This window comes from Rhinopithecus roxellana, chromosome 1, assembly GCF_007565055.1.
Source record: "Rhinopithecus roxellana isolate Shanxi Qingling chromosome 1, ASM756505v1, whole genome shotgun sequence".
NCBI classification, from domain to species: Eukaryota; Metazoa; Chordata; class Mammalia; order Primates; family Cercopithecidae; genus Rhinopithecus; species Rhinopithecus roxellana.
In genome coordinates, this window is record NC_044549.1 from 175912130 (window position 1) to 175937930 (window position 25801).

General features: G+C 34.1%; 1 protein-coding gene across 8 annotated transcripts in view; it reads left to right on the forward strand.

The window, feature by feature from the left end:
• Nucleotides 1–25801, forward strand: part of TBC1D5 (TBC1 domain family member 5) — a 578111-nt gene that overhangs the window by 204565 nt on the left and 347745 nt on the right. For 6 of the 8 annotated variants that reach the window (XM_030933427.1, XM_030933431.1, XM_030933430.1 and 3 more), the window contains one exon: nucleotides 20201–20332. In XM_030933427.1, coding sequence (XP_030789287.1) covers nucleotides 20236–20332 — 97 coding nt within the window. In that variant the 5' untranslated portion in view covers nucleotides 20201–20235. Of the gene's footprint in view, nucleotides 1–3486; nucleotides 3516–9521; nucleotides 9685–20200; nucleotides 20333–25801 lie in introns of those variants that run through there. The other 2 variants (XM_030933429.1, XM_030933432.1) reach the window with 2 other exon arrangements.

Here is a 25801-nt window from a genome sequence, read left to right on the forward strand (position 1 = left end):
TCCTGAAGGCCCTAGTTTTTAATACTGCTGCATTGGGGGATGGGTACAGTGGCTCATGCCTATAGTCTCAGCACTTTGGGAGGCTAAGGTGGGCAGATCGCTTGAACTCTGTACGTTGAGGCTGCAGTGAGCCATGATCATGCCACTGCACTCTGGCCTGGGCGACAGAGTGAGACCTTGTCTCAGCCACCCCTCCCAACCCCCCTAAAAACCCAATACTGTTGCATTGGAGATTAAATTTCAACAGGAATTTAGGAGGGGATACAACATTCAAACCTATAGCAGGGGCCTGAACGTAACAATGAATATATGAAAAAGAAAACAGAATATAAGGTTTGTGTATACAAATATAAAATCAAATTAAATTTAGTATTGCATATTATTATATGATTATCTCGTCTTGCTTATGTTTTTATTTTGTGCTGATGTTTTTATTTCTCCAAAAATATGAGAAGCATCTTGAAGATTGTCATCTGGCTAGATGCCCTTTTATGTTACTTGGTTTACCTTCTTTTACTAACTTGTTTGGTTTCTTTTTTTACTGATCTTGTTTCAGGTTTCTATAGTGGTTGCTTTTTATCTTAGTTTGCACTTTCTCATATACCATAGTCTAATATGATTTTGAGGAATGATAAATATTTGCCTTTATTCTTAACCTTTCTGAGGAAGCGCTCTTTTCTGAAGAAGGGGCTGAGTGGATGGGCAAGTAGTCAGTGCTTTTCATCAGTTGAACCATTTGTGATCTTTCTAAAGAATACATCATATCATGTCACATCCTTGCTCAAAAGCTCCCAATGGCTTTCCATGCCACTGAGTATGAAAGTCCTTTCATGGCCTGAAAGGATGGAAGTGACCGAGCCTCTCTTCTGTTTCCCCTTCTTTTTCTCCCAGTATCTCCAGACCTCCAAGCTATTTCCCAGTTTATGGTCGTCTACATTTGCTGTTTGCAGCATGCTCTTCCTCCAGGTTTATCATGTGGCTTGTTCCCTCACTTTATTCAAATATCACCACTTCAGAGGTGCTTCCTAAGACTACACTTTCTCAGATAAGCTCCCAGCTCCCAAGTAAGCTTTCAGCCATATCCCATCATTCTCTATCCCCTAGGCCTCTTTACATTTTCTTCATAACATGTGTCGCTACTTGATACGTGAACTCTTTATCCTTGTCTTATTGTCTTTTCCTAGAATGTGTATTTTCTGGGGACAGCAAGTTATTTATTCACCACTAAATGCTTATCTTCTACACTAGCTTCTGGCACATGGGAGGATTAAGTTGAATGTATATTATATTTGTGCAGCCCTGGATTTCCTCAATTTCTGCTTACTACCTTCTTTCCTTCGTCTTCAGACATGTTGAGAAAACAGCATGGAATATCTAATTATAATGTATAAGGTTGTGAACAAATCTTTTGGATCACTCAAAGGTTCCAGCGTTTTCAACTGTAGGTGCAATCCTGTCTTTGATTTTATACTGACCTTACTGTGTAAATATATTCACTAGAGTAGTGACAGTGTGTTGGTGATGGCAATAACAATTATAGTTAATATTTATTGAATGCTTACTATGTATATGTCAGATATTCTGAATACTTCAGGGATATTAATATAGTCTTCACAAAACCTGTGAATTGAGTATTCACCATTTTACATGTGAGGAAACTGAGACACAGTTTAGCTAATTTGTCTAATGTCAGATAGTTAGGACAGTTCCTCAATTTGAGCCTAGATAATGTTGACTTAAATCACTAGTGTCAATAGCAGTAGATTCTGGTCCAAGCATTGTGGCTCATGTTGGGAGGATTGCTTGAGGCCAGGAGTTTGAGATCAGCCTGGGCAAAATAGGGAGACATCATCTCTACCAAAAATAATAAAAAAAAAATTAACCAAGCATGGTGACACTCATCTGTAGTCCCAGCTACTTGGGAGACTAAGGCTGGAAGATTACTTGAGTCTAGGAGTTGGAGAGTGCAGTGAGCTATGAATGTGACAGAGAGATTCCCTGTCTCTTTAAAAAAATAATAATAAATGAATAAATTGATTCTGGAAGTTTTCTTTTATAGAAATAAGCATGGTGATGGAAAAAATTAATGGTTGCTGATACATTCTAGGGTTTTTTTCTTCTCAAGGGTATTCCTCCCCTTTTATTCTCTCGGAAGAAAGAAACCTCCTGTTTTGTTTACTTTTCCCCATTACAAGGAGAAATGACTCCATTCCTGAAATTATTCAATTTAACATTCTAAAACTGAATGAAAAGAAGTTAGGAAGCATTTCAGAGAATGGAGCATTTGAGATTAACTTTACAAAGTGATTAGCAGAATCTGTTCTGATGGATATATTTTCATTCATTCAGCAATATTTATTATTATATGCCAGGTCATGAGAATAGATGGGTTTAAAAAAGAAGTAATAAAGTGTTTTAGAAAGAGGAATTGGTTGGGAGAGGATTTCTTGACCAAGATTTGTTATTTAAGAAAATAGAGAGGTAGGAAAACACTGAATGCTTTTTAGAAACTAAAAAGACATGGAAGGGAAGATTTGGGAACACAGGAGTGGGTAGATCATGAAAGACATTTTGAGAACTTACAGGTGCATTTATGCTTCAGTAGGTATTATGGAACCATAGACATTACCATATTTAATCACCAATATGATTTTTTTCTGAGCAGTAGCTTTATAAAGTAATGTGATAAGAAACAATGGATTTTGAGCCAAAAGAATGGAATTTTATTCATAGTTTTGCTTCACAATTGTAAGAACTGGAGCAAGTCATTTTAACATTTTTATAATTAAATGTTTTTGAAGGATACATCCTTGGCTGGGTGTGGTGACTCACGCCTGTAATCCCAGCACTTTGGGAGGCCGAGGCAGGTGGATCATCTGAGGTCAGGAGTTCGAGACCAGACCGGCCAACATGGGGAAACCCCCATCTCTACTAAAAATACAAAACATTAGCCGGGTGTGGTGGTGGGTGCCTGTAATCCCAGCTACTTGGGAGGCTGAGGCAGGAGAATTGCTTGAACCTGGGGGGTGGAGGTTGCAGTGAGCCGAGATCACGCCATTGCACTCCAGCCTGGGCAACAAGAGTGAAACTCTATCTCTAAAAAAAAAAGTCCTCACATCCAATTTTAAAAGTGTGCACTTATGTATACAGTTGGAGAATTATTCTTCCTCCTGCTTTGTTGGTTTCTTGTGTGTCCAGAAATTTTAATGCATAGCAAAATTACATTTGCATATTTTTATAAAATAATGGGGTCATACAGGTAGCATTGTTGATTTCAGTATGCTGTGTACTTTTTTTTTTTTTTTTTTGCATCAGAGCATTTAGATTTTTAATTCCTACCTATTATTCCATTTCTGGATTACCTTTATGTATATATGTATTTATTTGTTTATTGAGATTGGGTTTCGCTTGTCACCCAGACTGGAGTGCAATGGAGCAATCTTGGCTCACTGCAACCTCCCTCCCAGGCTCAAGGGATTCTCCTGCCTCAGCCTCCCTATTAGCTGGGATTACAGGTGCCTGTCACCACATCTGACTGATTTTTTTTTTTTGTTTTTTTGTTTTTTTGGGGTTTTTTTTTTTTGTATTTTTAGTAGAGATGGGGTTTCACCATGTTGACCAGGCTGGTCTTGAACTCCTTACCTCAGGTGATCTGTCAGCCTTGGCCTCCCAAGGATGTGTGCACATGTAAACTTCTGTCCATATGTGTTACATAGGACAAGGATTACAGCTGTAAGCCACCGTGCCTGGCCTGATTACCATAATTTATAAACCCAAGGGTTATAGAACATTTAGATTGCTTATGGTTTTTCAGTATTATAATCAACTTCTTTCTGCATAGATTTGGCTAGAAGGTATGTAAGTAGGATACATTGTTAGTGGTAGAACTGTTGATTCAAAAGTTAAATGCATTAGTAATTTTGATAGTTATTGCCTTCCTAAAAATTTGCACTTTTTAAATCAAGTTCATTAGTATCAAAATGCCTATTTCTACAAATTCTTATCAAGACTGGGTATTGTCCACCTTTTATATTTTGCAATCTGATAGGTGAAAAATTACATCTGATTGTTTTAGTTGACATTTCTTTAACTGTGAGTGAGGTTGTGCATTATTTTATGTTATTGGCTGTGTATATGTATAAAATTCCATTCCGTGCACTACTTGTTTTTCTCCTTCATTCATCTCTTTAAATCTTCCTGTATTATTTGTTTCATGCTTTTTAAAAAAGGAAATGATACCTGCTTACTTATTAGATGGTTGGGATGATCAAATGAGGTAGTATTTGTCAGTGTTTCTGAACCTTTTAAAAAAATCATTGCACCCCTAAAAAGTCTTTAAAGAAAAACTGCTCCCAGTCATCCTCCCCAACGAAAGTTTAATAACACAAATATACACAGATGTACTATGTTGCTCTTTATGTACTATGTTCCATTTGAGGACCATAAACTATTGTAGTATCTACGATTCCCCACACCCACTCTATGCACCAATCTTGTCCATTAGGAGACAATATCATTGTCATTGAGAATGCATGATATATGTGAAAATTTTTGTAAACTGCAAACTGCTATTTAAATGTAAATCTTTATTGTTAATAATGTGCATTTCATATAATTTTATGTGTCCATTTTGCAGCTTATTTTTCTCAGTGCAACTTTCTGTTGCAAATATAGGTATTTACTATTTTATTGTCCGATTTGCTGGCTTCAGAACAATCTTTTTTGAGTTGACCTCTGGTCAGCTCTCTCCATCCATCTCTGCCTGTTGAAATACTATTTCTTCCAAGTCTGTCCTAGATATTCCCTTCTCCATGAAGTCTTTTTAGACTCTTGTATTTACCCCTTGACCTTTCAGAGTTAGAGCTCCTTTTAATACATCTTCTTTGCTGTGACATTCTACTTTTCATTGTGTGGTCTGTATATTTTTTGTGTTCTACCTCCCAGGGCATGTTGCTTCTCTCCTCATCTCTATTCCCTGATGTTCCTTTCCCCTGTGCCATTGTACATAGTGAGAAAGCAGTAGGATATCTTAAAATGAGTTTCTGAAGGAGGTTCACTTCAATTTCCAGCCACTTAGTATGTGACCTTGGGATGAAATCATTAACCTGCTAGCCTCAATTGCCACCTATGTGAAATGGGGGTAATAATGATTCCTGTCTGATAGGATTGCTGAGAAGATTAAATGGGATAATAATACACATAAAACACAGTGTCTAGCATTTAGTAAGCATTAAGTAAAGTATTAGTAATCATCACTACTGCAAACAGTTCTTAGCACAGAGAAAGACAAATGATGCTAGTTTGTTCAATAAATATAATTGAACTGCATCATTGTTCCACAGATGACAAAGCATGGCATGACATTTTGTCATTTACTTTCAGTTGTTTACTGAAGGTTACACATAGATTTCAAAATTCTAAAAATTATTTGTGCAATGATTTCATGTAAATTAGGATGGCGAGAATTATAGAACTCTAATGTACTTAGCTTTTAGACATTTTATTATGGTATTCAATGAAATTTTGGACATAGTATGCTACTCTCTTTTACCTAATTGTATACAATGGAAAAGGAGGTGTATATTTTTGCTAGTAAAATTCCCTGGGAGTTGGGATAGGGTTTGTGTAGTTCCTCTGTAGTCCAGTTTATTCAGTTTTGTTAATTACTTCTTTTCATATACCCTTTCTGGCCTGTATCTGTTCTATGTAGAGAATTGTTTTGTTTTTTAGTATTCTGTGATGTCTTGAAACATTCTTTGATAATCACCATAGAGCCTTTATTTTTTCCGACTTCAAGATATTATGTGAGCACTGTGTATTGCATTCTTTTATAATTACCTCTTTCTCCTGTATCCTTTTTTTCACCTTATCAGTGCTTTAATCTTTCCCTCTTATGAAAATGAAATTGAAATAGTTTTATTCCCATTTTGAGGGCTTATAAAGACATTTTAATATGTGTCAGATTTCTTGCATGGACAACCTGAACAGTTTTGGTGTTAGAACACATATGAACAGAAATTTACATGTGCACAAATGTCCTTTATGAAAAAATGGAACCATTGCAATCAACATGGATTCTGAGAGAAGCACCTAAGTCAGATCACTTTGCAATGATACTCAAGTTCATCATTTAATAATATTTTAATATTTTCAGTGACTATCATTTTTTAATATCAATTTCATAAAGTCTGTATATATTTATATGTTTGGGAAATTGGAATTTTTCTTACCTCTGTAAATAATGATAGTCTTCTACTACAATTGGAACATTTGCATATTTATGCTGAGAGTTCTTGGCTTGTGTATCCAAGTTAATAGGTTTCTACTCCATCAGCAAGTAAGCTCATCATTTTTGAAGCTACTAATCAATTAAATTGGCCATTTAATATGGACTACAACATATTTTCTTCATATTTTGCATTATTGAATGTTTTCAAAATTTATGGTCCCATTCAGAGATGATCATACCTTAGATTCTTGTGCAGTATCATGTATAATTATTAACATTAATACAAGAGTTCAAATATTATGTTAATTCATGAGTGAAAGAGTTAATATTTTATATTAAAGTAGTCTCAACAAATTAACAAAGTTCACATTTTCTTTGGATTTCTCCCCCTAAATTATGCACTTACGTTCTTCACTGGTAAAGATAATACAGCTGATCCTTGAGCAGCATGGAAGTTAGGGGTGCTGACCCGTATGCAGTCAAAAATCCATATGTAACTTTTGACTTCCCAAATGCTTTGACTACTGATAGCCTTCTGTTGACCAGAAGCCTTACCAATGACATAAACAGTTGATTAACACGTTTTGTATGTTATATGTATTATACTGTATTCTTACAATAAAGTTAGAGAAAAGGAAATGTTGTTAAGAATATCCTAAGGAAGAGAAAATATATTTACTATTCATTAAGCGGAAGTAGATCATCATAAACGTCTTTATCCTTGTTGCCTTCACATTGAGTAGGCTGAGGAGGAGGTGGAAGTGGAGGGGTTTTGGTCCTGCTGTCTCAGGAGAGGTATATGCAGAAGAAAATCCACATGGACCAGTGCAGTTCAAACCCATGTTGTTCAAGGGTCAGCTGTAGTCTCAAAACTGTTTAAGAGTAGTCTTGGGGCGGGGCGCGGTGGCTCAAGCCTGTAATCCCAGCACTTTGGGAGGCCAAGACGGGCGGATCACAAGGTCAGGAGATCGAGACCATCCTGGCTAACACGGTGAAACGCCGTCTCTACTAAAAATACAAAAAAATTAGCTGGGCGTGGTGGTGTGTGCCTGAGTCCCAGCTACTCGGGAGGCTGAGGCAAAAGAATGGCGTGAACCCGGGAGGCAGAGCTTGCAGTGACCCAGAGATCGCGCCACTGCACTCCAGCCTGGGCTACAGAGCGAGACAGTCTTATACACTCTGTTTCTACTCAGCAGCTCTTGTATTCTTGTCAGAATGTTTCATTTTTCTGCCGTATGGTAGCTGATGGTTTCCACTAAGGAATTTGTTCATTTGTACCTCCTTTTTTCGGAGTAATTGAAAAACAAGATTCTGTGGAGCTGGATCAGTACATTTTTGAATCACACATTTTAGTTTTTTCCAGTAGCGATCATGACAGCTCTGGAAGAAGCGTGTTTTTCCTGCCTTTGGGTGAATTCTTTTGGGGGCCTTGTCCTTTGAGATCTCTCTTAATCCTGGAGCTCCTACAGCGGTCATACCACATATTTTCCCATGAATACTTGCCATTATCTGTCTACTAGTAGGGTTGTTAGATAAAATATAGAACTCCTTATTAAATTTGATTTTCAATAAATAATGAATACTTTTTAGTGTGTCTTAAATATTGTTTGTTTTTCTGAAATTTAAATTTAATTGGGCATCTGTATTTTATTATTTACTTATATTTATTTATCTGACAACTCATTTCCTAGTCTTTTTCTTAACTAAACTTTGAGAGAGAGATTGATTGTACCCTAATTCTATAACTTGTTTTCCTGTTCCCATGGTAGATGAATACTTTTTTACTGACTGAAAAAAATAAGCTAATAAACTGAAATGTTTCTTTATATGAGTATTTATAAAGAAACTGTGTTCTACTGAGTTTGCCCTTTTCTGTGAATTAAATTCATTGAAAAAAATCATGTTTCAATGAATAATTGCAGATCTCAACCTTAATTAAAAAATTTCATCTCCCTTTCTCTTCCTTTCTCTTCGTCATCTCTCTTCCTCTTATCTTTCCAGCTCTTACTATAATTAGCTAGCATTAACAGCAAATGTTTGCTTTAGTTAAATTATTCAGAACATTTATTTTACTTGTCAAAGGTTAGATCAGGTTGTTGTTTGAACTGGTAATTAAATGCAGGCTAATATGCTTTCATATTTATATGCACTATAAGCCTGTTTCCTCATCATTCTGTATAATTTTATGACGTTCAAGGCTGACATTTCAAAAAGGATTTTGATTTTGTGGAAAAGAAAACGTTCTAAGTAATGTAGTTTGTTATGTGATTTGAGAATGTCCAAAGTTGTGGTTGAAAGTAATTACTACATTTCAATGTCATTGTAACATGTAGTATCATGGTGCTGATTTTCACCAAGTAGTATATAATATTAAGCTCACTGCCTATTGAGTTTGCATTTGATATGAGGATCAGTGCTGTAGTCGTTGGCTATAGTAGGTGCTCAGTATATATTTGTTAAGTGACTGTTTTAGGTCTTATTTATGGCATAGTTTTGAAAAAAATATGGAAAACTCAGATCTTTTATCTCAAACAGTATAATCCATATCTATTCCTACGACATACTACAAGGTTCTCCTAAATCATTTCAATTTGTGTGCTTCTGTGTAGAACAAGTATAGCTCAATTAGTCCTCATATCTGGGAATTACACTGAAGCGTGTCTTTTTGTTTTTGTTGATTCATTGAATAAATGATTTTTGCAAGTTCTGGGGTGCTAATAATTTAGAGTATAGATTAATAAAACAGGTCCCCTATCCTCACAATGGAAGTCAGTGGAAAACCAACCATTATACTAAAGAATGGTTAATGTTAGGGTAGAGTTATGCATAAGGTAAGTGGGCATCTGAATCAAATTGAGAGAAGGCAGGTTGAGGAAGAGTACTTTTGAGCTGTTATCTTAAGGGCCAGTAGTTGGTTAAGCGAAGAAGGTAAGAACAGTAGTGCCCTGCAGAGGAGCCGCATATATGGAAGTGCTGAGGTGTGTAATTTGGTATAGTCGAAGAAAATTTAAATGTAGAGAAGTATGCCCTCCTTTACTTAAAAGTAGTTTCCATTGACATTAGGAAAAAGCCCTGAATCTTGAGAAGGTCTATAAGCCATGCCTTGTACAGTCCTTTTCTGCTTCTTAACCTTGAATATCAACCCAGCTGAGCTTGACTCCTTACACACTTTACATGAAATGTGCTTGCACTGCCTCTTCCCGAGCCCTTGTACACAATGTTTTCTCTCCCAAGAATGCTCTTTCTGAAGCAGGATATTTGCTTGACTCCTTTGTGGTACTCATTTACACAGCCCTCTGCTTTCATCTCCTTGTGGGAGGGAGCCTGCGAGCAAACGAGGTGGAAACTGGAGTGCACAAGTGCTGGAATCAGCTGTCTGCTTCATTGCCCGTGGGGGTCCATCTCTACTCACTTGGACCTGCCGAGTTCCACCCCTCACGGCAGGGAGCACGCAGGTGAGCAAGTGCGGGATCCAGAGCGAGCACTTCTGGTCTCCAGTAGGAGCAAACTTTGGGCCCCACAGCAGTGTCTAGGTGGGGCTGCCTGTGACCTCTAAAGCCTCAGAGGGCATGTTACATTGTTCTTTTAGCTCTGCCCTTTGGCTTAAGTGTTAACAGCTCAGTGGGCTCTCTGCCTTTTCACATGAGGCGGCTGCCCTCTGCCAGGAAGGGCAAAGAATTAGTGTGACAGCCTTTCGTATCTGCACTTGTGGCTCCCGAGCTCTTGTCCAGCATCCAGGAAAAATGAGGTTGCGTGAATGAATTGAAGGATGGTAAATGTGGGGGATTTTATTGCTGATGAAAGTGGCTCTCAGTGGGAAGGGGAACTGGAAAGGAGATGGGTTGGGTAGGTAATCTTCTTCCCCTGAATTCTGGCCATCTTCAGCTGGATTCTTTTCCAAAGTTACTCAAGCTGTCCCTCTGTAAAGCTGTCCCTTTCAAGTCAAGCCACTTCTCTCCCATGTTCAGTCAGAGTCCTCCACATAGCTACTTTCTTCTCGGTGCTGACTGAGTCCTGGGTGTCCTGTATTATAGGCACAGGATGGAGGGGCAGGGTGGGCTATGGGTAGTTTAGGAAAAGGCAACATTCGAGTGGGAAAACAGGGGTAGAAGTTCTCACTTTGGGTTGTAGGTTTCAGATATTTCGGCTTGAAGGCGGGGTTTTGTCGGGGACCCACCCTTTTCTGCTTAGAATTTCTCTGCCCCCGTCCCTATCATGGTGCTGATTTTCACCAAGTAGTGTGTAATATTAAGCTCACTGCCTATTGAGTTTGCATTTGATATGAGGATCAATGCTGTAGTCATTGGCTATAGTAGATGCTCAGTATATATTTGTTAAGTGACTGTTTTAGGTCTTATGGCATAGTTTAAAAAAAATAGGATGGAAAACTCAGATCTTTTATCTCAAACAGTATAATCCATATCTATTCCTACGACATACTAGAAGTCTGTTCCTAATCTACTGTTTTTATTTAGCTGAGATCAATATAAGCTTAAAAATATGTAACAAGTAAGGCATCTGCTGTCTTACGAATAATTTTTAATGTTTATTATTATTGCCAAGAATGACAATGAACCATAGTACACTGCAGCTTTTGATATATGATCCCATATGCTTTATTTCATCCTTGTAACAGTCATGAGATAGGTGTTATATGAAATTTAGAAATACATATAATTTCTTTTTTCTGTAACATCATCTTTTATCTAGAATTTAATGTCTTCTGAAGAGAAGATAACTGAAGTAAAAATAAAAACATCTTTCAAAATAAGAAAAGAGTAAATGTAGAATTAGTTATATAGTATATCATGTTTGTATTTGTATGTATATATTTTTGATAAAATTGACTTAAAAGATTAGCCACAAGGTAATGTCTACTTTATGTCAAATATAAACGAGATGTTATTCTGAAATACTTTCAAACTCTACTTTTATAATCAAAAAACTGTTTTTTAATAATGTATGGAAGGTTAGTTGGAAATTCCAGTGGTTAACTTTTTTCATGAATATTATTAATTTGATTAATCATTGCCTTATGACACATTCTCATCATTGACCTGTATGTGGTTATTTATTTATGGATGGTTAACTTTGTAAAGCTTGCATATTGTATGACAATAATGTTTACTTGCTTCTCAGAAATTTCTTGAAGTTAAAACTTTTAAATGAAACACAAGGACTTATGACAGTTCTCACCCGCCTTACGAGTGTGTTTATGAACTAACCTTTTAGTCCAGCTCAACATGACAAGTGGCTTCTTTTTCCTATAACTGGATGGTCGTGCTAAAAAAGCACAGTTCAGAAGTTGAGTAAAATACACAGATTTCATGTTACCTACAGCAAGAAAGGTGAGGGTTTCTAGGCAGAGGGTAAAGTTAAAGATGACTGTTTCCTACCTTTTTCTGGGTCTAATGAGTGTGACCTAGATCAAGGTGGTTGTTTGTAAAGAATGGTTTTGATTCTGGATTTTATATTGAAGGTAGAACTGACAAGATTTGCCAATGGATTAGATATGTTCTAGGAAAAGATTTCTGTGCTGGCCTGAATTTGGGCAGATAACCTGAATGATATGAAGAGCAGAGTGTTCCCAGAAGAGGAAATGGGGATGTGCAAAGACCTAAAGAGACAATGAGCTGTATTTTTGTTTTAAGGAATAGAAGGAAGACTTATGTAGCCAGAGCATATTGAGGGAGAAGGGAGAATGGACTCTGAGGGTTAGGCATTACCCTGAATTTAGGACCTCTTAAAGAGGAGGTAAGTAAGCACTTCCCAGAGCGATGTTTAGTTTACCAGTAGCGTGAACCACATTTATAATTGTGTTGGGTGTTTTTGATGAATTAATGAATAGGTTTTATTCCTATTAGGATAATATCTTAATATTATCGGGGTACAAAGGAATGAAAAATACTTTCTCTGCCCTCAAGGAATACATAGTTTGCATTTGCAAAAAGGTATGATAAGCTAAATAAGCTAAGAACTACTTATGATAAGGGTAACAGTTTATGTAAACAATAGAAGTGATATATCAAGGAATGCTTAATAAAGTTGGTGAATGACAATTTCTGCTATACCATTATTTTCAAAACATTAATCATTTATTATATAACACCTTAAGGATTTTACCTATGCCTACTGCTTTATTATAATTTATTTAATATTTTTCCTTTCATGAATTCTTTCTTTCTTTAAATAAATTTATGTAAGGAGGAAATCTTTTTGGCCACAGATTATCCTAAACAAATTAGCACTTGCTATAAATAGAGGGGAACCATTAAAAAAACCTTATTCCAATAAAAAAGTATGTTTCTGCCAAGCCCAGAGGCACGTCAGAGCAGGGGAAATACTGCTGTGGAAGAGCAGGGAGAAATTACTTCTAGTGCTGGTCCCTAAAGGAAAAGTTGAGTGTTGGAATTATGTACAGGATTTAGAAAAGTGAAGAGAAAAGGCCTCCTCAGGAGGAAAAGAGATACAGAAAACTGAATGGAGGAATGTGGAAATGTTTTCATGTAAGCTACTTTGGCTAGCAAGGACTGGGTGATGCTTCTTAGCTGCTGATCTTCCCTCAGTGATGTCACTTGGTACTGAAGTGACTGGTGCAAATATGAATTTACAGCATTTGGGGACTTAAATAATGATTTTAAATCCCCAACTGCAGTTTTGGCTATTTGATAATGATTCCAAAGATCAAGTGTGATTTGTTCATAAGTTATGATTTTGCTGAGGAATATGTGATTTATGCTGTATCCACAGCTTACTTATTACTTGCTTTCCTTACTAGGTAATACATTTACTCTGAGATGGTGATCTGTACAAGATGCGTACACCTTAAAACTATTAAGGATCTGTTTATCTCAGCATCTCAATATCACATTTCGAAACAGCTCACATGCAAGGAAAGTATACTGAATTATTTGGTGTTACGTTATAGTTAACAAAGGAAACTACCCTATAATTCTTGGCTTAATTTTTGTTAGGCCACTTATTAAGTGATTGTTGTCATTTGAGGTAGCTTTGCCGTGTGACCTTAAATAAGTCACATAACTTCTTTGTGGTTTCCTTATCTGTAAAAGGTGTTATAGTATCTACTTCATAGAATTGTTGTAAGGTTTAAATGAGTTAATATGTACAGTGGTTTAAACAGCTTTGCTTCCCAAGAAGTGCTATGTGTTTGCTGCTGTTGTTATTATTTAATCAAAAGGGCTATCTTTAAGTACTAAAACTTCCTTAGGTTTCTCAGCCCTACTACTTACTAAAAACCAAGGGATAAATAACAGATTCATATGGACTTTCAGAAGGATTTCCCCACAATTGGTGAGGTGTTCCTGAACATAGCCCTGGCCTCTCCACGTTTGCACCAAGGAGAGATTTTTGTTCGTTGGTTTTTTTTGGACAAAATGATTTGATTTGATGTTTGTATGAAGAGTAGCCATTTGTTCCTTTTTCATATTTTAAATTATAATCAGTTTAATATAATTCACCTAATTATGATTTCTGTTCTCTTTTCAAATTTTATTTTTCCTTAATTCCTAATTGTATGTTGTATTAAACTTGATTTTATGAAAACCAGGTTGAATCGTTTGATGGCTAGAGGTAGTATCTATATAAAATAGGATATATAAAAATATATAAATATATAAAATAGGAACAGCAAGAATTGAAAGTGTTTTCATATGCCTACATAATAATAAAAGGTTTGGTTTTGTTCACTAGGCCAAGCTAATTCCCCAGTCTCTGCATCTTTAGCATCTGCTCAGGAGATCTCTGAAACCATATGAGAATACACTGTGGAGAGCTTTCTGTTAGGCAGTTCAACTCTTATAGTGCTCAGTTTTCTCTTGGTTTATGTGGTCACGAGTGTCACTTTCTCATGACTTTATAGCATTTTAATATTGAAAGGCAAAATGCATTCTTAGTTTGTAATATAAAATATTTAAGTCTACCTGTGAACCTCTCATGTCCTGCATATTTCTCATTATGTATATTGTTTATGAGTCTAGTATTTTAATTTACAGTGAATTGTTTGCCCTAAACAGCTTTTGCTGATGGCATGAAAATTATAAGAATTCAATCTGTTTTGATTGTTTTTGATCATTGTTCTTATATGTTGACGCTTATTGTAGTCTTATACCTATTTCTTAGACAATACTTGGATAGTAAAATTGTGTGGTTGGTAAAAATGAGTTAAGGTTTCAGGGTTTTACCAAGGGGTGATGTTTAATATTGAATGACATGTATTAAGACAAATGCTTTTATATATAATTTATTTGGCATTGTAAATGCATTTATCTTGTGAGAAACAGACCCCCTGTTGTCAAATGAAGTATTCTGGAAAGGTTTGGAGTAAATAAATAATAAAACTACTTTGATATACAATCTAACAATATTAAATATTAAGACTTTCAGATGATTGATTTTAATACTTAATTAACTTAAAGTCCAGTGTAACCCTCTTGCATTAAAGATTGACAGAATTTAAAAATAAAACTTTATTCTTTCTCTTTCTTTGTTTTCTTTCCTTCTTTTTTCTTTTCCTTTCTTCTCTTCTCCTTTCTGCCCTTATAGTAAAGACTTTAGAACATCGTTACTTCCAATCATTAAATTTACCTTTAGCTACCAACATTTCTAAATAAATTTTTTTTTTTAAAAAAACAAGATATTCAGTTACCCTATCTCTTAATTGTGAAAATGTAGCTTCTACCAGAGAAGTTTGCTTTTATACCCCAAATGTCGTATGTCTAGTTAAATACCTATCATGGTAAATACATGCTACCTAGAACTCATACTTATGCTGCATCCTTCTTCCCTTTTATAATAGACTCTGAAAGTAGTCCAGTTAAGCTCTTCGGTATAGTTTTCTTATAGGAGAAATATTTATGTAAAGTATATCATATCATTTCAGTGTTTGACTTTTAGGTTTACCATCAGTCAAGAATTTAAATGAATGAAGTATGCTTATATGAGCTTTTCTGAATATGAATGTCTTCAGAGTGACACAGTTCAGAATGCTAATTCTGTGCCTAAGTATTAGAAACAGTTAAAGAGAGAATATAAGCTGAAATATATAGGATTTCATGTTCAGACGGAACAAATTCCTTTTCTAGAGGTTCTATTCATGTGATGCCATTTTAAAAGAGAAAATATTATTAAACTAACTTATTATTTTATCTGTTCAATCCTAATAGTTTGAGATTTTCACGTAGATACTGCTTGTATTGTTTGATTGATTTTTTTTTTTTTTTTTTTTTTTTTTGGAGACAGAGTCTTGCTCTGTCATGCAGGCTGGAGTGCAGTGGCATGATCGCAGCTAACTTCAACCTCCGCCTCCCAGGTTCCAGCAATTCTTCTACCTCAGCTACTCAGAGCTGGGACTACAGGCACGCACCACCATGCCTGGCTAATTTTTGTATTTTTAGTAGAGACGGAGTTTCACCATATTGGCCAGGCTGGTCTTGAACTCCTGACCTCGTGGTCTGCCTGCCTCGGCCTCCCAAAGTGCTGGGATTATAGACATGAGCCACCGCGCCTAGCCTATATTGATTTTTTTTACATGAAAAATACTGCTTTGATTTTTTAAGTGTACTTTTAAAACTGCCTTCTAAGCTTTAGTGCTGAAATCTTACCCTTTTATTAAAAATTAAGTATTTGCAAAGAAGTCTTTTCTTTCAGACAGATCACTTTTAAGATTTAATACTCTAACCTCTATACTTGTGAAACCAGTACAACTATCTTAAAGATTAGTTTTGGATTTTAAATGGGAATTTTAGCCTATTTGTGAACTCCTGTGCCCAAGATAGCACTAAAACGTATTGTAAAATTAGTTATGACTTTTTGGAATTTTGAACTCATGTGAATAGGAAAAATTGTTGCTTATGGTAAGTTTAACAAAGGAAGGAGAGGGCCTTTACCAGATCGTGGAAGGTATATTACTATACTTTCTCAGTCAGAAAAATTAGATTGCTTTTGTTTATTTAAAATAATTCTTAGGCATCATCATCATTTTTATCAGCCAGAGAAATTCTAGGAACAGGAAGATATCATTTAAGAGAACTAAAATCTGTCAATTATGGATTTAAGTAGTCATCTACTAAGAGGCATGTTTTTGGCCTTTATATTCTTTTCTCTATATGTATCTTGCTTCTATGTAAGAGAAAAGTAAGGCATGTCAAGGATAGAAGTTGGAGTTTGTGATCAAATTTAGAGATCTAATGAACCATTGTAAGTGTTATGTTTATGCTGTTTTGACTTTAATAGTGATTGTTTAAAAATTTTTAGACTAAATAAAATCCCTTAATTTTGTATAGTCTGATATTTACAGGTAAAAATTTATTCATAAATATTAAAATAGACAGATTTATTAAAGACTTTTGATATTCTGCTTTGTAATCAATCATTTTCTCTTACTGGAATGTTTTTGAAACACAAATTGGGAAAATCTTAGGAAAATGATTTCATATTTAAAAACAACATTATGTTATGATTTCACAAGGTAATCCCAATAGCAGTAACCAACACATTTAAGTTGCTTTTTTAGATTCAAGAATGCTAAAATAGCCTTTAAAACAAAACGATAAAAAAATGAAAGCAGCAACTTCTTAATCAGTTACTTTTGAATTAGGTTATTTAAACCCGCAGTTAAAAGAAAACTACTAACATTATCCACACGTTTTCTTCAACAGATTGCTTGAAAATAACTCATTATTACTAGTCAGCTGGTTTCCTTTATTTAATTATAAAAACATTTCAGTGATTCATTTTCAATCTATAGGCATAATAAATTAGGATATAATGGATGCCTGATTATATAGAATGGTTGTAGACTGGGGTATTTGGTTGATTTTGTTTTCTGGTTATTGGATATTACTATACACTTGTTAAGTTCTAAAGAATTATAATTTAAGCTTAATTAACTAAATGACTTCTTGAACTTTCTCTAAGGAGTCAAAAAGACCTTAGGTATTTTTTAGCACCTTAAATGAATGTATAAATATCATTGTGTGGTAGAGTATTTTCTTCTAACAATGTAAAGATGAGGGTTTTAAAAATACTCCTTTTAAAAATAAACTTTGATAGCACCTTGCTTGTCACTTGTCTATTTTTAATGTAGTTTAAAATACACAAAAGTCATTTATTTATTTATCTTAGGTATGTGAAACCTGTAACAGTGAAAGTGTACTGTAAAAATAAGAAATTCAGCTACTGAGATTATGAAAACATGGTTTAGGATATTAAAGAAAATTTAAGGAATCTAGCAGTTAACTTGAAATACACGTTCTCAAATGTTTGCTTTTATATTTTTAAGAGTATATCAGAATATATGGATAATATGAATCTTACATTAAAATAGTTGCCCATGGGCCAAAAAAATTTTTGAAAAGTGTTTAATCTGTTCTACCCAGTATTTTTCTTTTAATTTGAATTATTTGCTAACACTTACATATTAGCAGATTTCACATAAAATTCTGGATTTCTAGCTTGTCTTGAAAAAGCTGAAGCACAGTAAAGGGTGTTCTAATTATTCATAGGCTGCATCTTTTTATACCCCCTTTTTAACACCTGGTCTTTTTGTCACACTGACTTATTTAGAGCCAAATTAATGTAGGAGAAAGAATGTGAGCTCTAGAACCAAACAAGATGACTTCAATTTTGGCTTTAATACTTACTCCTTGTGTGATTCTAGACAAATTACTTACTCTCTCTGTACCTCAGTTTCTCTATGGTAAAATGAAAATAAAATTGACAAGATAAATTGGGTTTTAAGGAGGATGAAATGAGTGTACATGAAACATTTAGATTAGTTTTTGGCATATATTCATCGTGCATAAATGTTAACTATAAATAATAATGCTTTTTGCCTGACCTCAGTAGATACTTGAATTTGGTGACTGCTGCATAGCAGAGGACCTTGGTTCTGAATTTATTTGTTCAACAGAATTTATCAAAGTTTGTGTTATACTCTAACCATTCATCTACATTTTGCTGTCCTCTACTAGATTATTTTCTCCACAGTTTCTTCTCTATAGCAAGTGCTCAGTATATGCTTATTGATTGGCACACATAAGCAAATACTGACAACTGTCTAGATTTATGGATTTAAGATTTATGGCTTTAGATATTCTTGCTGCATGTTAGCTACCAAAGTTCTTTGTTTTCCTTAATCCTCTGCTTATATTGTTTTAGCCACAATTCTAGGGGGATAGGTTTTATTAACATCTGACTGTGATTGTGTGGATGTAGAGGGTTTTGGAGACTTCTGATAAAAATTAGAACATGTATATGAGTATTTTACAAGGTGATGGTTTTAGAGAGAAAGTAAACAGAATAGAGGGGCATTTTGTTTTGGTAAAAGGTCATCAAGAATTTCTGTATTCATGAGCATCTCTGGAGCTTTTGCTCCATAGGTGAAGACCATATCCTATAAAATTAGACACTCATTTTGTTTGGACTTGCTTTTTACCACTTCTTTTTACTCTTATTATTTCCTCTTCCTCTCATGCCCTTGGTGCTCCTGAAATTTAAAAGATTATGTTACTTACATTATTTTGCATGAAAATTGGTGAACTTGGTTTATTTTTTGAAAGAGTTATGATTTGGGAAGATAATTTGCATCTTATGGACATACAAAATTTACAAATAGTATACCTTGGAAGTTGAAAATAATTTAAAACAAAATTTGTTCAATATGGAATAATTTATATAAGTGAGAATTGAGAGGGAAAACTTTCAATATGACAAAAGGAAATATAGGTAGTTTTTTATAAAATCTTGTAAGTATAACACCAGAGGTGGATATTATACCAGAGATACAGATATATTTGAGCACATAAAAAGTTACCTATGTCACAAAAATGTCATACAACTGAAAGACAGATACACTTTGAGAAAAATATATGTATCATATAACCAAGGTTTAATACCCTTACTACTTAAAGCATGTTCAGAAATCATGAAGACAGTCATAACAATTAACTCCATTAACAAAAGACAATAAACAAATGTCAGCGAAACAGTATCTCAGTAGTTATCAAGCAAATACAATACAAAATTTGACTGTCACATTGGTTCAAAAAAATCAAAGAGGAAACGTCCATTGTTAATGAGAATCAAGGGGAAATGAATTGTTCTATTAGGTGCAAAACTTTATAGAGCACAATTTGCCAAAATCTTATTTTTTAAATATATATTTTAATCCAGCTATTGTAATTTAAGAATTTATCCTAAGGAAATAATCATGGATATGATACAGACATACTGCTAAAAGATATTTATTTTTGAGACTGTTCATAGTATTGAACAACTGAAAACATCTTGTTTACTACATAAGGAATTGGTTACATAAATTGTGCTGACTATATATAGAATGCTAGGAATCATTAGAAATTATAGACACATAATTATTATTATTTTTAAACTGGGGAGGAAAATACTGAATTTAAAGTATTCATAGATTACATAATAAGTATGTTTAGCATGTTATGGATCATATTAAAACCATATGTATTTTAAATGCCCAGAATAAAGACAGGAAGTACATGTGTAATACACTGAAATGTTAACACTAATATTTCTGGCTAATACTATCATGAATGATTGATTTTAATTTGCTATATTTTCTGTATTTTGAAAGTTTCTATTGTGAATGTTTTTTATTTTGGCTGTAAAACAAAAGGATGCTATAAATGTGGGAGTATTGTCTTTAGAATTTAGCATATTTATTGAAAATAAATATGATTCAAAATTGAGATAAAGATTATAAATGACGCTCAGATTTTTGAGAAATTTTTGAAATGAAAATTTTGTGTTACCTTTTTCCCTTCTTTGCATAAGCCTACCAATGTGAGGTAAAGTCCCTGGAGGCTGGGAAAAACTTCTTAATGTCTATAAGGTTCATTTAATCATCTCAGTCTTATATTTATTCACAGTCATAGCAGAAAAAGAATTTATTATTTTTCTCTGTATTTTTTCACCTCCCAGGTAGTTACTTTTGGTGACATTGTCCAGTTCCCACAATGTATCATTCCTTATCTGAAACTAGACATCCTCTGCAGCCAGAAGAACAAGAAGTAGGCATTGACCCCTTGTCCAGTTACTCTAACAAGTCTGGAGGTGAGTTTTGTATGCCAATACTGTTTGCATGTAGGGTACTGGTAAACCTAGCAGAGGGCCCTCAGTTAGCTGTGTCCACCTTATGTGTGTAATTCTCTTCATGAAGCTGAGCAGGCCAATGTTAAGTACGTTATTCTGGATATGTACAGAGCACCCTTGACACTAATGAATACTTCAACAAGCTAGCTTTCAGTTATCCACAGAAGCATTAGCCAAATGTTTAACACACTGTCATTCTTTAAAAGAAGATAATAAACTAAACAATGACTTCAGCATAAAAATGTTGAAATGCGAAAGGGCCTTGGTCAAACATCTTTTAAAGAATCTTAAATTTTTGGCGTGGATTTTTCAGGGATATTTTCCCCCTTCAGCAGATTGAGATTATTCCAGGATAAAAGACTTGATTCATCCTCTTTTTTTTTTAAAGTAACTGAAATTTGTGTTATATTTTTAAAGATCTATATGCTGAAATTATTAAATGGTAGACAGTTAAAATGTAGACTGTATTCAGGGTCTACCCTATAACAATGTATCAAATGTTTATGTATCAGAACTATTATTTTCTCAGTATTTACTTAATGATCGTAATAACATAGTTTCTTAGCTGAAAACAATTGAGTTTGTAAGAATTCTTGAAGGCTTATCCTTAGTTTTTAAGCAGGTCACTAAATATTTGATAAAGTTCATTGACTCAGTGACTGCTTGTAAGTTTTCACTTGTGAAATGCAGGTATCAAGATTGTAAGATCTACTTTAAAACATAAATTAGTCAAAGTATACAGACAAACTGTTATAAAAAGGAAATTAGTCAAAGTAAATCATGTGTGTTATATTCTTCAAAAAAATGTTTTTTTTTCTGTTTATACTGATGTCAAGGTCTGCTTTTAACTCATGTTTTGAGAATTTACAAAAAGAATTGACTCCCACCTAAAATGGCTATTTCTTTGGAACACAAACTTTATGCAGAATGTTTATGCTTTTTGTGCATCTTTAATACCTCCTACATACAAATGCCATTGTTGTTTTTAATGAAAATGGGAGAGAATTTTTCCAGCTTATTTTTGTCATTTAATTTTTTAATTTTTATATTTTTTGTTAAATAAGAACTCAAGACTTATGTTTAAGATTTGATAATACGAAAATTAATAGTGCTCATTTCAATTTCAGTATTTTATATCTCAGTGCTGAGCATGACACCTTTTCTAGTGATATTTTCTCTTAAATGTAATACTCATAAGAAGCATTCAGTTAAATAAATCAAATTATTTTGCAAGTACTTCTGTAAGTGGGTGTTTTAAAAGTAAATGTCTTTGTGTCAAGTGTATAAAATAGTTTCACCAAAATATTTCATACTCTTTCTGATTACTCTGGTTATTTGAGGACGTAGTTTTTGTTGTCATTGTTTGTTTTTTAAGTGCATATTTTTATATGGTCTATTTCATTAAATACTGAAGTTTTTTTTTTTTTTTTTTTAACCTGGTTAAAAAAACATTTTAAATTAATTTTATCCTTTATTGTTTACAGGAATGAGTAGTTACCTTTACTAAAAAGGCTTTTCGTTTATATCCTAGCCTAACATTTCTATGACATACTAAGTTATTAGGACTGAATTGATGTTTAAAAGTGCCATTAATTCATTTACCCCAAATGTTCATTAACAATGTAAATGTATGCTGATGTTCTATGAGACAAGGAAGTGACTAATGACTCTTCCAACTAACAACACTTAAAATGAATAGAAACTTTAGATAGCTAATCTTGAAGTAATCAAGACCCTCATTCAGCTTGGCATCTCTGTATGCTCTAAAACAGCTGTCAACTGTTAAAAATATATACAAAACACACATACGCACACGCACATGCAGAAAGAAAGATATGTAAATATCTCGTTCTTCAAAGCCATAAAGGTTACTAACCATAGTGGGCTTTGTGCATTGTATAGGTAAATATTTTATATAAAGCATCTATTTCATCTTCTTTGATTTTCTTTTTACAGAAAAACATGTGTTGCATTTTAATGAGGTTGTCATATTTGAAGAAAATCATCACCTTTCTATTATGTTTTGTTTATTTCAATATATGTTTTACCTGGGCTTTCTTCAAGTATTTTGAAGCTTTTTACACATTTCTGCCATAATCTTTAGGGAATTTGTTACTACTGGATGACTCATTTTCTAAGTATTTAAACACTTCACTTCAGTGGTTTGCCAGTGTAGAACTCGTGTGTAATTTTTCAAAACATTTCTTGTCATAGGTTCTATTAGTAAACAAGGTAAGTCTTTAATTTCTCAAATCTGGATTTTAACATTTATAAAGAAATAGTACTGTTGAATGATTCTGAGAATTTTGGAAAGGATTAGAAAAAACATCCTGATAATAGGAATGGAGAGAACAAACTACGTATCATTGGCTTATTTTCATGGGTGGTTGAGAAAAGTAGGTGAGCGAAGAAAAAAGAACTATTTGGATATGGATATATATGCAAAGTCTTAGGAGATATTTTCTATGTGAATTAAACTTTTAACTGCTTTACCTGTTTTTCCAAATAGAGAACAACATAGAAAATATGACATTTTCTGTGTGCCCTATTCAGTTTAGTTTACATTAATTACCACTTAAAATTTCAAGATCTGTGATCAAAGTTTAATAACTGACAAGTTCCTAGTAATTTAGTTAAAAACAAAAAAGTAAAAATATTTGTTAGACTATTTATGATTATTTGTTCTTAACCTTTAATGACCAATAAAATGAAGAAGTAATCACTTTATTTTAAATTTAAGATAATATCAAAATTCAGGTATACGTAATCTGTTAATTATATAATATTGTTGGAATCATTTTCACAAGCTTATAAGAGATTGGAATGTCATCAGTGATGAGAGAAATTTTTCTGTAGGAGATCCTTTGTTAGTCTATTCTTATGTTACTGTGAAGAAATACCTGAGGCTGCGTAATTTATAAAGAAAATAGTTTTAATTGGCTTATGGTTCTGCAGGCTGTATAGGAAGCATGACACAGGTATCTGCTCCTGGTAAGGGCCTCAGGAAGCTTACAATCATGGCAAAAGGCAAACCAGGAGGAGGTATGTCTCAGGAGTAAGAGACAAGGGGGGATGTGCCAGACTCTTGAACAACTAGATCTCAAGCGAACTGAGAACCCATTTGTCACCAAGAGGATGGTGCAAAACCGTTCATGAGGGTCAGCCCCTGATCCATTCACCTCCTACCAGGACCTTCCTCCAACACTGGGAGTCACCTTTCAACATGAGATTTGGAAGGGACGTACATCCAAACCACATCAGGTCTCTTTTGAGAATGGCATTTTGTTAAACATTGCTAAAGTTTTTAACTTAAATTTTGTATGTCACAGTATTCACCTTCTTACTTAATAGCTTTTATATATTTAAATAATTACCTAACCTTTCTTTGCCTTTTTATATACTATCTGTTTCAAAGCTTTCTTTCTATTGTCATTCATAAAATATTTGGCAACTTAAAAAAAATCCAAGATGTTCAGAATCCTGCCAACTCCATTTTGCTTCCTGTAATTTTGTTTTTTTTTTTTTTTTTTTTTTTTTTCTGAGTATTCCTTTCTTTCCATTACAATGACATGTTTTAGAACTAGAAGAGTATGTCCTGGCTTTATTAATGAAGAAATTGGTAATTTATAATAGTTGACTGATGTCGATATAATAAGGTGGTGCTGTCCTGTCATGGTCTTTAGTGTTGTTTTCCATATAGTAGAGGTGGATTTAAATTTGATTAAAAGATGGGTTTGTTCTGCTGAAGATATCTAGATATCTGGCTAAAGTATAAAAATGGTGTCTGAAGTACTGTAAACCCTACTCGGGGCTAATTAGCTGGAGTCATCTTAGAGATGAAAAAGTCTTTTTACTTTCTTCCCTGGCTTACAACTCTTTAGTGACTTCTCATTATATTAACAATAAAATCCAGACTGTTGACTGTGATGTGCATGGCTGTCTTCTTGTCTGTCTGGTCTTGCTCAGATATGCTAAGCCAGCTCTAAACTTTGGGCCTTCACACGTGCCATTTTTCTGACATTATTTTTGATTCATTCAGAGCACTCATATTAATTTGAGTACTGTCCATTCTACCTCCTAAATAACTCTCAAATGTTTCCACTTCTCTCTATTTCCATTGATACTTTCCAATACTCAGAGCACCTATATTAATTTGTTTCCTTGTTTATTTTTTGTCTCCTTGTCAATAATGTGAGCTTTATGAGGGCAGGAATTGTGTTGAAACTGTATGTATACCTGGTGCTTGGCACATGGGCACTGCTTAGTAAATGATGAACGAACAAACTGCGTTGTTTTATCAGTTTGAGTACCTTCACTTACGTTAATTAATAATTGCTTAATGCCTCTTTCCTCCATATGTCTTTCTCTTTCCTATCTTAAGTTGTAATGTATGAACTCTGTTTTATTGTCCCTGATAATTCTAGCACTTGAATTTTCTCCTTTTAGGGTTTCAAAAGTTAATATACTCTCCTTTTTTATCCTCTGTTCTCTTTGACCTCTCTTCCTTTGAAGTTTCTCCTAAAATTCACTTATTCCATGTTTTCTTTTAAATATAACCGATCTCAGAATTTGCATAAAACCAAATGGGCAGAGAGTTTTCTGGCAAATAAATGTCAAGTTATGATAATTAAGAATTAGTGACTTAATGCACAGCAGTAATCACTTGGCAAAGGGAAAGCTAAGGAAATATTACTTTTCTAAGAAATTTGTGGCCATAATTTGGGAGCATAGACTACATGTAGTTTGCTTACATTTAATACACATGTTTAATACACATAATTCTTAGTGAACATTTTGTGTAGATAGTATTCTTGATACCTGGTTTCTTAAACTTACTAACATGGTATATAGCAAATATTGTTTATTTTTTATATGAAATATGATAGAACCAGTAGCCTGTAGTAGTGGCAGCTTTTCTTAAGTTTAAAACACTTTTAAAGTTTATTTTTTGTCATTCAGTAAATATTTAAGTGCCTTGCGTGTACTAGGCATTGTTCTAAGTGCTGGAAATAAAACATTGAAAAAGATAAATATAGTCCCAGATACCATGGTGTTTATGGTTAGTAGCCAGATTTGGGGGTACCCAGCAGAGAAAAGTAAATGATCAATGAAGGTGGAGAATGATAAGTGCTTTCCTAGAGGAATTAACAGTTGTACAGTGAGTACATTGGTAGAGAATCCAACTGTGGTAATGGTGGATCAAGGAAGGTGTGATGTCTGTCTAAGTCACAACCTGAAGGATGAGTAGCTGTTAGCCAGATGATTGTAAAGAGTTTGTGCTATGAGCTTGCTCTCCACTAAACGTAAAGAATTTCAGTGTGATTAAAGGTTAGAGTTCAAAAGGAGAATGACTACAAATGAGACTGAAGACTAGAATGAAGCTCCCTTATACTAAGAACAGTGGGTATTTCAGTGAAAGAATCTTGTGGC